The 16171-nt window shown below is 45.5% G+C and overlaps 1 protein-coding gene across 2 annotated transcripts in view; it reads left to right on the top strand.

The window, feature by feature from the left end:
* The first annotated feature begins 2781 nt into the window (after positions 1–2781).
* Positions 2782–16171, top strand: part of KIF5A (kinesin family member 5A) — a 29168-nt gene continuing 15778 nt past the window's right edge. For both annotated transcript variants that reach the window (XM_070789393.1, XM_070789392.1), the window contains exons 1-7: positions 2782–3165; positions 14024–14111; positions 14205–14278; positions 14687–14791; positions 15046–15094; positions 15534–15589; positions 15814–15901. In XM_070789393.1, coding sequence (XP_070645494.1) covers positions 3037–3165; positions 14024–14111; positions 14205–14278; positions 14687–14791; positions 15046–15094; positions 15534–15589; positions 15814–15901 — 589 coding nt within the window. In that variant the 5' untranslated portion in view covers positions 2782–3036. The remainder of the gene's footprint in view (positions 3166–14023; positions 14112–14204; positions 14279–14686; positions 14792–15045; positions 15095–15533; positions 15590–15813; positions 15902–16171) is intronic.

Below are 16171 nucleotides of genomic sequence, written 5' to 3'. Positions count from 1 at the left end.
CATGTCAAGCTCCCAGAAATTAAATGACTGGGTAAAAACAACACTACTAGGTATGCTAAGGCACAGCCAGGGCTTTGAAACAACAATAAGTAAATTTAATAGCGATTTGATCATGTTGGGAATGAGAAAGTTAACTAACCTCAGGTTAGGGCTGTCAGATAAAATACAGAGCACTTAGTTAAATTTGAATTTCACATAAACAACTAATAGTCTTTACAGTATAAGTATGTCCCATAGGATATGTAGGACATATACATGTCCATACACATGTCCCATAAGATATGTAGGACATATACATAAAATAGACACATTTTACTATTTTATCTGAAATTCAAATTTAACCAGGCATCCTGTTTTTGAATCTGGCAATTCTACCACAAGTTAATAAATAAACACTTGGTAGCACCCTCTGTGCTCTTAATCCCTTCACTAATTCTGAAGATCAGCCCTGGGATTTCTTTGGAAGGAATGATGCTAAAGCTGAAACTCCAGTACTTTGGCCACCTCATGCGAAGAGTTGACTCATTGGAAAAGACTCTGATGCTGGGAGGGATTGGGGGCAGGAGGAGAAGGGGATGACAGAGGATGAGATGGCTGGATGGCATCACTGACTCGATGGACGTGAGTCTGAGTGAACTCCAGGAGTTGGTGATGGACAGGGAGGCTTGGTGTGCTGCGATTCATGGGGTTGCAAAGAGTCGGACACGACTGAGCGACTGAACTGAACTGAATGGTTTTCAGACTTTTGAATTTCACAGTTTAAACAATTAAAACAATATCAAACCTTTTTGAGGATAGGCATAGTATTGCTACTTTTTTATTTTGCCAAGTAAGTATTTGCCAAATCTGTTCTCTACTATTACCATCATTACTTAGTAGAAAAGTACAGAAGGACGTACAGTACTCTCAGAATAAAAGATATTCCTTTGAAACAACAAATCCAGCTTTATGAAAAACCTACCACATTCACACTGTGTAGTGTTTTTTTTGCCGGGAGGGATCCATGCACAGTAAACTTTTGTCTGACCAGTGACCCTGCATTGACTAGTATTTTGAAACCCCTTCACTAAGGATGTCATCCTGGAGCCCCTGGGGGCCTAAGGTTGGGATATTTCCTGAGCTTGCAGGATGCTGCAACAATTAGAAATAGTGCCAGACCAAGTGACTGGAGAGATGCCTGTTTTCCTGAGTTTAGAACTCATTGTCATTCAATGTGTACTCTCCTGGCTCCTCCCCAAGCCTTTCTCTCCACAGTGCTACTGCCTTGCCATCCAGTTTCTTATGGTGAACCCCTTTCCTTCAATTTCCTTAAGATTCAAGGTGGGTTAGGGGTATATGTCCAACTCGGAAACCCCTTTAGCTGTGTTCTGAGTGGTTAGGTCTTGTTTGGCAGGCCATCATTCTCTCCTCCTTGCCTCAAGTGACCTAGACACTTACCAGACAATTGCTAGGCAGAACCTCCCTCCCTCCTTCCTTCTTCTCCCATCACCCTGCTCCTCCCCCGGCCTAGAGTCTCAACTCCTGCAGTCTAACTCTGTTGGCCAGCAGAGGCCCTGTGACGTGGAGAAAAATCAATCCCGCCAGCTTCTAGGTGGTTCTGCCCAGGGGCTGCAGCAGGAATCTGACCGGAGGGGAGGAAGGACATGGAATTTCTAGACTTGGCTCTCTCTCTCTCTCTCTCTTTTTTTGCCAGAGAAGGGGGAGAAACAGAAGAAAGACCTGAGAAAGGGGCTGGAGTGTTGGGACTGTTCAACAGAGTACTGCGACAGGAAACATCCTCACATAGGTGCCTAAACCTGCCTGAAGCCCAAATGCAGATGTCAGCTCTAGAAGTCCTTTCTTCAAGCCCCTCTGGTCTTACCCACCACCATCATTTCTCCTCCGTCACTGCTTTATGACTTCCTCCCTCTTGCATAAGTTCCTCTGGGCCACTACCATCCCAGCCCCAAACTATGAGGCAAAAATGAGAATTACCTGCTTTTGAATTCTGATAGACCAAAATAGGACCCCGGTAGCTCAGTTGGTAAAGAATCTGCCTGGCAATGCAGGAGACCCAGGTTCGATCCCTGGGTGGGGAAAATGCTAGGGAGAAGGAAATGGCAACACACTTCAGTATTCTTGCTTGGAGAATCCCCATGGACAGAGGAACCTGGCAGGCTACAGCCCTTGGGGTCGCCAAGAGTCAGGCCAAAATAGAGACCTAGTGGGGACCTGGTATCTATGTTGGGGAGAGAGTAGAGTCCTTTTGGATGTAGGAGGGGAAGGAAAGAACCAGACTTCCCTTGACACTCCTCTTTGAAAAATGGACCCTGGACACCCACCTCCATAGCGGTACAAGTAGCTGCCCCTGAAGGTTTCAGTGAGCTGAGGATTTTTGAGAGGGTTGTGGAGAAAGAGAGGAGGAGACGTGTGCTGCCAATCTGGAGAGAGGACTGTGATAGAGGTGAAGGATGCCCTGGAATAAAGGAGGTGCGAGCGCTGTTGACTCTGCCTCCGACGGGGAGACAGGCCCACCTCAGATCCCTTAGCCCTTCCAGGGGGTTGGAATCCGAGGGAGGGACAGACGGGTCAGGATTGTGAGGGTGGGACCTAGTGAGTGACTTGGGTGGGGAAGGGGTGAGGACACGTTAGTCTCCGAGCGTCAGGAGTCGGGAGAGGAGGCAAGAAGAGAGCAGAGGTGCCACCGTCCGTCGGTGGGCGCCGTGGGGTGGCAGCCCCCAGCCACGGAAGCCCCGCCCCGCTCCTCCGTCGCCGCCCCGCCCAGGCCCGCAGCGCGGCGCTGCAGCGCGAGGGGCGGAGAGGCAGAGCGCCGAGAGAGGACCAGACGCCCAGGTCGCCCGCATCCCGGTGCCGCAGGAGAGAGGAAGCGCGCCTCGGCCCTGCTCCCCAGCCTTTGCCCGGGCGCCCGCCTCAGCTTTCTGAACCCTCAGAGACAGAGCACCTGTCTTCCGCCTGAGCCTCAGCTGAGCCCCTCTCCTCCCGGAGCACACGCGACCTCTGCAGCCGAAGTGCCCCAGCCCCACGCCGGCGACCACCATGACCGAGACCAACAACGAATGTAGCATCAAGGTGCTCTGCCGATTTCGGCCCCTAAATCAGGCCGAGATTCTGCGGGGGGACAAGTTCATTCCCATTTTCCAAGGGGACGACAGCGTCGTTATTGGGGTGAGTGCCGCCCCTGGAGGGAATTTCGGAAAGGGGGCAGGATCTTTTACCCCCGCCGAGCCTCAGCCCCCAGCCTGTCTCAGCTCCCTCTCCCCGTCTCTCATCCTCCTCCATCCTTTTAGCCGCAGCCCCTCCTCTCCCTGCATCAGGATGGCTGGGTGTGGCCTGGCCAGGCCGGCGGCCGAGTCTCGGCAGAGTGGGAGGGGGCTACTATCCCGCGATCCGGGGGCCGGATTCCCCTTTGCTGCTCTCTGCAGCGTCCCCACCCCTAGAGCCAGTCCCGTGTTTTTCTGACGTTTTCCCTGTTCCCTAGGGAAGGCGCATCTTCCCTTTGTTATTGGCTCAGAATCTCTACCCCTCACCTCCCAGGAAGGGAGGAGGAAGACTAGTGGACTGGCTAGATGGGAGGCGGGTTGTCCAGGGTCTCTGCGAGGTACAAGTGAGGGTGGACTCTGGGGTCAAGGCCTCCATCATCCCCAGAAGTAGTTACAGCCTGGACTTGGGGGGAGGGCACAGGTTTGGTGAAGGGTTTTCAGAGAAGGAAATACATTGGTGCCACACCCAGTTTGGGGAGGGGGATCTTCTAGGTCCTAAAGAAATGTCTGCCTTTTCCTCCCAGGCATGGTAGGAAGAGGATTTCAGACCCCTCAACTCACCCTAACAAAAATAACCAAACCCTGAGATCCTATCAAGCAGTTGCTTATTCATCCTTTCTCTTGATGATCCAATTCAAAGTAGCAAGCCACCTCCTCTACCTAGTCTCGACAGCCCCTACCCCTGGAAGAGACTATTAAGAAGGAGAACTAGTATTTACTGTGCTTTTTACTCTACATATATCATTTGATCTTCAAAACAACACTCTGAAGAAGGTATTAATATTTCCACTTTATAGATGAGGAAATTGAGACCCAAAGAAGTCGAATGACTTTCTCAAGGTCACACTGTTAATTCATGGATCTGAACCTAAATCTGTCACTCCAAAGCTCACGTCTTTCCTTCTGTATCACATTACCTCCACAGATTTCGGTTCTGGACTTTTAGCTGTGGTAGCCCCCAAGGGATTCCTAGGGAATTCCTCACCTCCCCTCCTTTCCTAGGCTGGTTGGGACTGTCAGGCTATGGGGTGAAAGGATGTGGGGTTGAGTCCAGTAGGGAGTAGGACTTGAGGGGTGCTGGGCTAGGACACTGTAGCCAGTTCAAGAAGGGAAGAGCCCATATAAGGGCCATCCTCAAGGTCAGGGGCACTTCTTATGTATCTTTGATCCATAGTGCTTGGCACAGGGCTTGCTTGTTGAAGGAATGAAGGAAAGAAGAGGAGGGAGCCTGGGTCTTCGGAGTCAGTGAGAACAGGACTTTGAGTAAACATGCCTTAGGAAGAGACTTGCTGACATGGTCTGTCCCCAAGGGCTCTAGCCTGTCACCAGTTTCTCTCACCTCCATTGTGGACTCAATGGGTGCCTTCACCTTGTGTCCGTGCTTATGTATGTATGTTTGCCACATAGGGAGGGCCCCTGTCTCTCTTTGTCTCGGGAACCTTAGACCTTGCAGTCTGATCAGTCTGGCCAGGCTGAAATAATGCCTGGATCAACCCTCAGGGCCTCCTTTCTGAATAGTCTGGACAGTGGGTGTTAGCCACAGGAGTTAGAGCTTGAGGGCTCCCTGAGACAGAAAGGCTGAGAAATAGGACCAAGGTGGTTATGGAGGAACAAACCCACAAAAGGCTTCCACTTTTAAGCCTAACTTCCTTGCTCTAGGGTGTTTAGGTTTATCTGAACCAACTCCCTTAGGCTCTCTGGGGCATCCATCCTGGCATGGTGGGCGCAGGGCATGGGGCGATGTTGGGAGAAGGAGTTGTGTTTATCCGTCTCATTCTCAGCTAAATAGGAGAGACCTGGTGGAGGTGGGAGGGAGGAGAGATAAAGAGAGGCCCAGGGCCCCCTGCCAATTCAGATTTTATCTTACTCCACAGCTGTTCCTTCTTTATCTATTTTGCCTGATATTTGCAGGGCTGAACCTTTGTCTCGCTCTGTGTCTTGCCTTGCCCTAGCCCTTCCTGTCAGTGTCTCATGCCAAGATAAGTGCTTATGGGGGGCCATTTTGTCTCAGGCAGCATCCTTGGTGCTTGCCTTCCCAGGCTTTCTATTCATTCCTCGTTCAGCAGGATGAGGGTCATAAGTGAAGTGATTGTGAGGAGCGCCTTGAGGGTCCCAACAAAGGGAAGGAAATCCCCCAGCCTCCTTCCTCTCTCTTCCTCTAGCTCTCTTTGGGGCCCGTGTGTGGGAACTATCTGAGGAGTTAATGGAGGAAGCTGCTTCAGGATGTCTGGGAAGGCTGAAGGTGGGAGAGGCTATTCTCTCTCTCCAAGCCCAGCCCCCTGCTCCTCCTGTGATGGCTCTTCTCTCTGCACTGCGGCTAGCTCTGGGCTACAGAGTCCCTAATGTTCATGGCCTTTTTCTGCTTGGCAGAATGTAGGAGAATAAGCTGGGAAGACAGCTCTGTGAGCCTCATCCCTCTCCCACCCCATGACTTCTCCCTGGAATCTGGGGGATGGGGCTTAGCCCACATTAATGGCCTGAGTCATAGTGGAAGGGTGTCTGGGTCACTGTCTGTGTGTGCTATGTACCTTGTCTTGCTCTTAGGGTCACTGGGAATCCACTGTGACTTTTTAAGTGTACCCATTTATGTGTCTCTCTGCCTGTCTTGGTGGGCAGAGGGTGAGCTGTGCATCTATACCAGACACAGGAGAATGGCAGTAGGGAAACCCATAGCCTCTCTGCCTCCCGCCCCTGCTCCACTTCCCTTCCCTCCCTCCCTCATTCAAGTATCAACCATATTCTATCTCCCTTAGATTTCCTGATGGCTAGGTGGATTCTTAAGGAGGCAACAAAGCAGGACCACCAAGTACCTCATTTGGAAAAGCCAGGTTGGGGCCTGCAGGATTATTGGAGCAGAGTCACTATTGTTTGAGGTGGCCCAGGATTCTTTTGATGTCTGACGGAGAGGAGCAGTTCTCCCTTAGCCTTGGGGGAGTCTCGTCAAGGAAAACAGAGAGGGGAGGTGATGTTCACTGTGGCCAGTATCGCTGCAGCATTGCCATGGCAACAATCCCCAGGGGTGTCACTATGGAAATCAGTCCTGGTGCTCTCAAGTTCAGTCTCTACCAAGTGCTTTAATGAAGGTTGAAAAGGTTGGTTATCTCTGGACCCCTGATCTTAGACCTTTCCATTAGCTTTAGTCAGCACCCTTTGTGGAAAACACCAGAAAGTGCTGGGAGACACAATTGGACAGGAGACGAGGAAGCTTGGAGTGGGTCAGAGGAGAACACAGAGTCCGGGGTTGTGGGACTCTGAAGAGAAGCCCTCTGGAGGGGCGATTTACACTGCTGTTGGGGGAGACAGAGTGGGTCTCAGAGGCATTCCTCAAAGGTGGACGGTCTCCCTGAGTGTTTCTAACTTACAAGTCTTCTGCTGCTGCTGCTAAGTCACTTCAGTCGTATCCGACTCTGTGTGACCCCATAGACGGCAGCCCACCAGGCTCCCCTATCCCTGGGATTCTCCAGGCAAGAACACTGGAGTGTGTTGCCATTTCCTTCTCCAGTGCATGAAAGTGAAAAGTGAAAGTGAGGTCGCTCAGTCGTATCTGACTCTTAGAGACCCCATGGACTGCAGCCTACCAGGCCTCTCCATCCATGGAATCGAAGTCATGGATTAGTACCTCCTTGGAGAGGATGGATGGGAGAACTGCATTCTTCTGAAAAAGGGGTTGAGGTTGCAAAAAGAAGGTGATGAAGGACTTTAGTTCTGTCCAGAAGTATTTGGAGAAACGCCCATATGGAGGGAGGAGGGGAAGGGAAACCGTGATAAAGCTCTGACGCAGTGTTGGCACGTCAGTTTTGGGATCACTTTGACAGTGTGGGTCTGGAATCAGAGTGCTTGAGTTTGAAAACTTCTTCTACCACTACCCTACCTCTTTGAACTTCAGTTTTCACATCTATGAAATATAATAATAATAATAGTACCTACCTCCTAGGATTGCTGTGAGCATTAAATGAGATAATGTATAGTGACAGGCACATCATAAACTCCCAACCAGAGTTAGATGTTATTTTTATTTTAGATGGGCTGTCTCCCCACCAGCTCGCCTTTGACACAACTGGGAAGTGGTTAACATTTTCCCCTCTTACAGGTTGTTTCATCCAAAGATTCAGGTCCCTAGGATCTTCTTGCTCTCTTCTTCCATCAATATCTGTGTTTCTTCAAGAGATATATTAATGAAGAGCCTCCTGAGGGCCAGGGACTGTGTTGATGTTGGGGATTGAGAGGGGAACCTCTGTCTTCAGGAAACTCTTGGTTTACATGGTGGTCCAGGCTGTGGAGTGGCCTGGCCAAAGTCCTGGGAGGGGGCATCAGAAATGGCTTTTGCTAACTGTACATACACTTCCCCAGATTCTGATAAGAAATCCCCCACAACATACTACAGTCTGACTCAGAATACTTATGTGTCATGAGAGATGTAAATAATGGTGACGTTTCCCAAGTGAGTAGTCTAGAAGCAAAAAAAGTGGGAAACCGCTGGTCTAGTTATTTTTTAAAAAGATCTGACAGAACAAATTCATCCGGTAATAAATAGAACGTTAAAGGACGTCATACTTTAACAGATATAAAAATCTTAGGAAGAAGAAATGAACTAGGTTTGAAACTTAAGGACCCAACCAAGTGTAGGAAGATGGTAGCAGGCCTTCCCAGAAACCCTAGAATTGTAAACATGGCTTTCTCTGCTCATGAGATTACTAAGTGCATCCACTTTTAGCTCTTGGATATTTTTTATCCTCGTGGTTCCAAGAATGCCACCCGTCCTCTCTCTCTGATCTCTCCCTGCCTAGGCTCAGGAAAATGAGTTCCTCAGGCAGTAATTGCCTTCAGCACTTGGAGAGCGCCCTCCCTTTTAAAGAGCCCACAGCACCCTCTGTAGTGAAAGTGTTAGTCACTCAGTTGTGTCTGACTCTTTGTGATCCTGTGGACGGTAGACCACCAAGCTCCTCTGTCCATGGAATTCTCCAGGCAAGAATACTGGAGTGGGTAGCCATTTACCTTCTTCAGGGGATCTTCCCAACCCAGGGATTGAACCCAGGTCTCCTGCATTGTGGACAGATTCTTTACCATCTGAGCCACCAGGGAAGCCCCTGGAATCCTGCAACTGGGAGTGTTAGAGCATTGATCCCCAGGTTCCCAGAAAGGAAGAAGGAAAGAGTGAGGTTGCCTTAGGAGTTATATTTAATCCCCTTTGGCTGCATGCCTGGCTTTAGTAAGCACGGATAGACATCACTGATGGAGAAGAGGTGAAAGTCACTGGCTGAGATGGACGTGTTTTGTTTGTTTATGTTTCCTGGCAGCTGGATGGGAGAAATATTGAGTTAGATTACAATTCAAGAATCAAGGTTCAGTTAAAGAATAAAATAAAACAAAATTTTTAAAAAGATATCACCACTGAGAAGGAAAAGCATTAAGGCCACTTTAAGTCTGTTTATTGAAACACTGTATGATTTTATTCTATGTAATAAGAATTTTATTCTTTGTAATAAAGTATAATGATGAACTGTATAGATAAAAATGGTTTTAAAATGGTGAAAAATTTATAAAAGTCCTATGAATAATTCATAAACTCAGTCAACCTTAAAAAAAAGAATCAAGGTAGATTTTTCTTTAATAGTAGTAAACATAATCTGGTTACAGCACTGTGCTGTCCTTAGTCGCTTAGTCATGTCCGACTCTTTGCAACCCCGTGGACTGCAACCTGCCAGGCTCCTCTGTCCATGGGGATTCTCCAGGCAAGAATCCTGGAGTGGGTTACCATGCCCTCCTTCAGGAGATTGTCCCAACCCAGGGATTGAACCCAGGTCTCCCACACTGGGTTCTTTACCAACTGAGCCACCAGGGAAGCCCAAGAATACTGGAGTGGGTAGCATATCCCTTCTCCAGGAATCTTCCCAACCCAGGGTTGTTGACAAAGTTGAAAACAAAGAAAAGCACAAAGAAGAAATTAAAACTCACTGAAAATCTGCCCCCTCCAAAATATTGTTAACAATTTGATGTATTTGTTTCCAGTAGTTTTTTTCCTACATATATACATATAATGATTTTAATAAAAGTGTATCATAAACTCTATGTTGTTTTGTAACCTATTTTTCACCAACAAAATACCATGACTTTCACCACCACTAAATATTTTACATAATTTTATTTATTTAAAAAAATTTTAGTTAATTTTTGAATGTCTTACATGTACATGTAACAAAATTCAAATGATATAAAAAAAGATACACAGTGAAAATTTAGTCTCCTTCCTACTTCTCTTTCCTAGCCACCCAGTTCCCCTTTCAGAAGGCAGCCTTATAGCCAGTTTCCTGTAGATTCTTCGAAAAGAATGCCATGCATTTACAAGCAAATGCATATGTATTTAATACATGCATGTACTTTTTTATACAAATGATAGCATACTATACATACTGTTCCGTACCTTGCTTTTTTTTTTTTTTTTTTTTACTTAACGAGGAGTCTTAGAGATCCTTCTACATCAGCACATAAGTATCTATCTCATTCTTTGTAACTACTGTATTATTTGTTGTAGAGATATGCCATAATTTATTTAGCCAGGTCTTTATTGATAGATGGAGAAGGCAATGGCACCCCACTCCAGTACTCTTGCCTGGAAAATCCCATGGACGGAGGAGCCTGGTGGGCTGCGGTCCATGGGATCGCAAAGAGTCGGACACGACTGAGCAACTTCACTTTCACTTTTCACTCTCATGCATTGGAGAAGGAAATGTCAACCCACTCCAGTGTTCCTGCCTGGAGAATTCTAGGGACAGAAGAGCCTGGTAGGCTGCCATCTCTGGGGTCGCACAGAGTCGGACACGACTGAAGCAACTTAGCAGCAGTAGCAGCTATTGATAGATATGGATATTTTGGTTTGTTCTAATCATTTGCTATTACAAACAATTGAATGACCATATGTATTAATATATTTAAGGGCCCAGCCAGTGCAGTGCATCATCAGACTATTTTTGGCCAGGCCACTGCGGCATGTGGGATTTTAGTTCCCTTACCTGGGATTGAACCCATTTCCCCTGCAGTAGAAGTGTTGAGTCCTAACATTTGGACCACCAGGGAATTCCCCTAGAGAAGGCATTTTAATTGACAGGCATAGCAATTAAGTCCCATCATCAAACTATTTTATTTTGGCCACTTTGATAGATTAAAATGCTAATATAGTCTATATTCATTTTTTCTTATTAACAATGAGTTTGTGCATAATTCATATTTTAAGGGCCATTATCACATCATCTTGTGATGTTCTACTTTATGATAGCACTTAGGTATAATTTACTACAGTGAGTGCACAAATCTTAAGCAAACAGCTGTATGAATTTTATAATATATTTGGACACCTGTGTGACCACTACCCAGGTTGAGATCTAGAGCATTTTGATTGCCCCTTGAAAGCTCCCTTTTGCCCCCTTCCTGTGAGTATCACCCCAAGGCAACTGCTACTTTGAGTTTCATCACTACAAGTAAGTGTTGTTTACTCTTGAACTTTATATAAAGGGAATAATACAGTATGTGCTCTTTGAGGTTGAGTTCTTTCAACTCATTCTTGAGATATATTGGTGTGCTATTATGTCATCCTTTTAAATAGTAGCAAAGAATAAAACATATGTACATGCCATAGTATAATTAATTCCTTGTATTAACCAGTCCCCTAAATGTAACTTGTTTCTGTTGTTTTCAAATCCTCATTACTATAAGCAGTGTTGATAATAAACATTCTTGTAGCCAAATATTTGCTACAGATAGTTCCATAGTACAAATTCTTAGGAGTACAATATCTGGGGCTATGGATATGTGCAATTCAAGGCTTTGGATTATACATTTCTGAATTGCCCCTTAAAAGTATGGATATACTGTCCTAACGGAAAAGAATGAAGGTGCTTCTTTCACAGAAATTATACCTTCTTGAACCCTCATCTATGCTGGCTATTACAATTAAGGTTTTGTTTTCCAGTTTGATAGGTGGAAAATGATGTTACTGTTTTTCCTTCAAAAATGTTAAACATCTTTATGTTTATTGAACATATGTGTTTCTTCTGTTGTTAGTACCTAACTCTTATCCATATATTTCTGGTTATTTTTTTGTTAGTTTTTTCTGTTAATTTTGTTGTTGTTGTCGTTACTAGTTTATGAGAGTTCTTTATATAGTAAGAGTATTAATCTCTTTGTTTTTAAAATTAAAAATTTTCCTTTTTAAAAATTATATATTTTCATTTTAGAATACTTTCAAATCTTAATCAAAAAGAACAAAAATAGCAAAAAACTCCTAAAGTCCCACTGTCCGAGGATAACCACTGTTAACATGTTTCTCTATGCAAGGTATACATATATACATACCTTGTATACGTATATATACGTGTATACATATACATACGTATATACGTACCTTGTATACATATATAATACCATACATTTTTACTGAAATGGAATAATCCTTCATATACTCTTTTGTGTGTGTGTGTTTTACACGGCACACTATTTTAAAAACCACCTTTTCCTTAAAATTATTTTGTGTGTACCTTATCATGTTATAACACATTTTTCTGTAACTCACCTATACTATTTTCTCTCTTTAATTTCAAAGCAATATGTCATTGTAAAATATTTACATGTCACAGAAAAAATGTCATAAGCATAAGTTCCTATCATTCTGCTTTCCAGTGATAATCACTTTTAACAGATGTATATACAGTCTTCCGTATCTTTTTTCTAAGACTATTCTATTCCTATGCTTTTTAAAAATATATAATCATGTTACACAAATTGTTTTTATTTTTTCGTGTATTTGATCTTGGACGTGTAAACCAAACTTGCTCATTGTAATAGGAGTAGATTATGGAGGTATATGGCAACCCACTTCAGTACTCTTGCCTGGAAAATCCCATGGGCGGAGGAGCCTGGTGGGCTGCGGTCCATGGGGTCGCTAGGAGTCAGGCACGACTGAGCAACTTCACTTTCACTTTTCACTTTCATGCATTGGAGAAGGCAATGGCAACTCACTCCAATACTCTTTCCTGGAGAATCCCAGGGACGGAGGAGCCTGGTGGGCTGCCGTCTATGGGGTTGCCCAGAGCTGGACACAACTGAAGCGACTTAGCAGCAGCAGCAGCAGCAGCATGGAGGTATAACCAATATCTTCTTGATGGGTGTTTGAATTGTTTCTTCCTTTTCTTTAATACAAATGGCTGCAGTGAACATCCATCTACACACATCATTAAGTGCTTAAAGCAAGTTGCAATATGAATTCCTAGCATTGAAATCTGTGGGCAGAGTATTACCAGTATGGACATTTGAATATTTAATAGAATTGTCCTCCAGAAAGGCCCTACCAGTTTATAGTACTGCCTTCATTGCAGAGAGCACTTTCACAACTTTTTTCTCTTTGTGGATTCTGTTTTTGGGACTTCAGAATCCCTCACCACAGAGAGACCAGATAAATATTCCTGGTTGACTTTTATCATAAATCAGATTTTGAAAATCTTTTAAATATTAAAGACAATACTTACTAGTATAAATATCCTTTTTGGGAAGAATTAAAAAGAAAAACAAAAAATACACTATTTTCTCATTCTCTTTGGCATTAAAAAATAAAAAATATAATACTTGTACCTGGTTTAAAAATGTAAACCTTCCAGGATAAAATGAAAAATGAAAGCCACCTCTCCCTCCCAGTTTCTCTCTCTGAAGTAATCATTGTTAATATTTTTTGTACAATTCCTTTTGGAAAAAAAGTTTACCTATGTCAGTGCAGTATTGTAGATATGCCCAGACCCACATCTCCAGCCTTCTCCAATGCTTATGATTTGTCTTAGTTAAAATATGTCTCCCAAACTCTGGTGTCTGTAGACTTGGAGGTTAACCTATCAGTTGAATAAAGACGGACTCTGTAGCAAAATAATTTGACAACTATGTCATAGTTTCTTTATATCAAATAATGGGAAAATATGACTGAAAAGTTGTCACAATGGAAAGCAAGCAGAGTCTCATTGAATTGTACCAGAGATCTTCCCTTTAATATGATCAGATAGCAAATCTATTCTCTTTGGGTCCCTGGGTTGTAAATATTTTGTATCTTTAGCATTCTTATCAGCACACATGATATATAACATTACCTGAATTGAACAAGATACTTGCAGGTCTGAGTGATTTGCTTCACAGTTTCTCTTTACTTAAAGCTGTTTCCCTAAAGGGAGAACTGTATTTCTGATTTCATATGTTTTTTCACAAAGACAGAGCTTGTGTTAATATTTCCATAACAGCTCAGTAGTTCAGCATTTGTATGTTTCATTTACACAGTAGGCAACACACTATACATCTGTCCCTAACTTTGCATCTTCCACTTATAATACATCTTCAACATCTTTTCATATCAGAACATGTGGATCTATTGAGGAAGATGTTTTTATAACTTAGTGGTAGATTTTTAATGTCAGTGTGTTGTTCTTCACTCTCTACAGCCTGTAGTCCTGTTGTCTTTTCTCACTTGATCCCAGGCAGGGGATCTGGGATGGTGAGTTTGTCACACCAAGGCTGGGGTCCTCTCATGCAGTATCGCCACGTGACACTCCTCAGTGGCGTTCTAGCCCATGGGTACAATCCTGGTGTCAATACTAAGCTTTGCTTCTCTTTGGTTCCCTTCATCCCCATAATTGTCCATGAGTACAGAAGGCTGAGGAACAGGTGCCTTTTCAGGGGTTTCTTCTTCCCCACACCTCCCTACTGATGTCTGCCGTCTTTTATTTCCACTCCAGGGGAAGCCATATGTCTTTGACCGTGTATTTCCCCCAAACACGACTCAGGAGCAAGTTTATCATGCCTGTGCCATGCAGATTGTCAAAGGTAATGAGTGTATTTTGAGAGTGTACCTTTTCAAGCTCCCATTCCCTACTCTGCTTCTCTCTAGCAGTGGTCTTTCTCTGCCATCTCTTCCAGATGTCCTAGCTGGCTACAATGGCACCATTTTTGCTTATGGACAGACATCCTCAGGGAAGACACATACTATGGAGGTGAGGATTCTAACTTTTATGGGAGAGAGAGGTTGGGAGTGTTAATGGGAGGCCAAGGAGTCTCAGTGTGGGGAGATCTCGGAATGAGGGCTGCCTGGTACAGTGTTATTGTGTAACACTGGGAGGGCAGTGTTATTGTGGAAGTTTAATGGACTCCCTTCAGCCTGCTGCAGTTCACCTTCCTTTCCACTACGCCAGTTTTCTTCTTTTGCCTGGAAAAGCAGCAGCAATGACAGTTCAAAGGGCTGCTCAGTTCCCTCTTCCTTCCACTAAAGGTAGTGACCATCCCCTAAGTCAGGATGGTCTTCTTAGCAGCTATTACCTCTGTGTTCGTCTGCCTCCCTCTGAACTGTCTGATTCCTCCTGAGCCCCAGCCTCATTTGGAATACCCTTACCCTTACTCCCCAGGGAAAGCTGCATGACCCCCAGCTGATGGGAATCATTCCTCGAATTGCCCGAGACATCTTCAACCACATCTATTCCATGGATGAGAATCTTGAGTTCCATATCAAGGTGATCAGGGCATGACCACTGGGCATCCTCTTATGGGACTGGGAGGGGAGGATCTAGCATGAACCCACTGAGATCCTCCACGCCCCAACTTATTCTCCCCCGTGGTTACCTAAGTTCTTCTCTGCCAAAATAGTCTCTTCTGCCCTTTCCCTCCCACCACCACTATTTGAGTGGATCACATTAGCCTGTGATACCTGAATCAGATTTAAGATAGGCCCCCATCACTTTATACTTCTCCTTTCTTCCTAACCCAGGTTTCTTACTTTGAGATTTACCTGGACAAAATCCGTGACCTTCTGGATGGTGAGTGGTGTGTAATCCCAGTGGGTGGGTCGGGGGTGAGGAGGGCAAGGAAGAGAATGATCACAGTGTTCTTGGCCTCTTGGGCTTAGGTGCTGTTTGGTGAGAGATGCAGCAGGCATACGAGGACAAACACACTTGTACTTGTGGCCCTTGCCTTCACTCACCAAGAATTTCCAAAAACCGAAAGGGTCAGAAGATGAGCTTAGATGCCCAGGCCCACATACAAACAACCTCAGCCTAGCTGGAGCCCTGGGGCTGGAATCCTGCAGGAGGACAAACAGCCCTCAGAGTGAGCAGGGAGTTTAGGCTTCACAGGGGAGTCTTCTTCCCTTTTGAACACAGAAGAATCATCCATCTGAGCAGACTGCAGGGTAAAGGGGTTGGGTAGGTGGGGGAGTGTAAGTGCTGGCCTTGCTCACCCTGAATTGTCTTGATTCAGTGACCAAGACAAATCTGTCTGTGCATGAGGACAAGAACCGGGTGCCATTTGTCAAGGTGAGACCGGGGCTGGGGCAAGCAGGTGGGGCCAGGGTATTGAGAGCACGGGCACAGGAGGAGGGGATATCACGGCCCAGGAGCCGGAGGGCAGACAGCCTGGACTGGGGAGGAGTCTGGGGCCTGGACAAAGGCACTGCCTTGAAGGGTCATTTGGTCACTGTGCAGGTAATTTAATCTGTAGACCAAAGTGTAGGGGGTCACTGTCCATTTGCCCCCTGCAGGGTTGTACTGAGCGCTTTGTGTCCAGCCCGGAGGAGATTTTAGATGTGATTGATGAAGGGAAATCAAATCGTCACGTGGCTGTCACCAGTGAGTGGGGGAGATCAGGGGCTCTTGAGTCTGGCGTCTGCCTCTCCTCTGTGCCCCTGGGGGCTGAGGGACTTGAAAGTGGGCAGGGGAAGTCTGTGTCCTCCTCCGGAGGAGAGATGCTTGTCTGTGAGACCCTGCACCCCTCCTACCAGGGATACGTAGCGGCTGGGCTAGTCCTGGCGGACAACCCCTCTCTCAGCGGGTGGGGGCAGTGGTCTGTGGAAGCTGGGGACTGAGGGCTTCATTCCACAGAGTTTGGTATAAGGACTG

The sequence above is a fragment of the Bos indicus genome, chromosome 5 (genome assembly GCF_029378745.1).
Source record: "Bos indicus isolate NIAB-ARS_2022 breed Sahiwal x Tharparkar chromosome 5, NIAB-ARS_B.indTharparkar_mat_pri_1.0, whole genome shotgun sequence".
NCBI classification, from domain to species: Eukaryota; Metazoa; Chordata; class Mammalia; order Artiodactyla; family Bovidae; genus Bos; species Bos indicus.
Note: the sequence above shows the minus strand (reverse complement) of the source record. Positions and strands in the feature narration are given on the sequence as shown.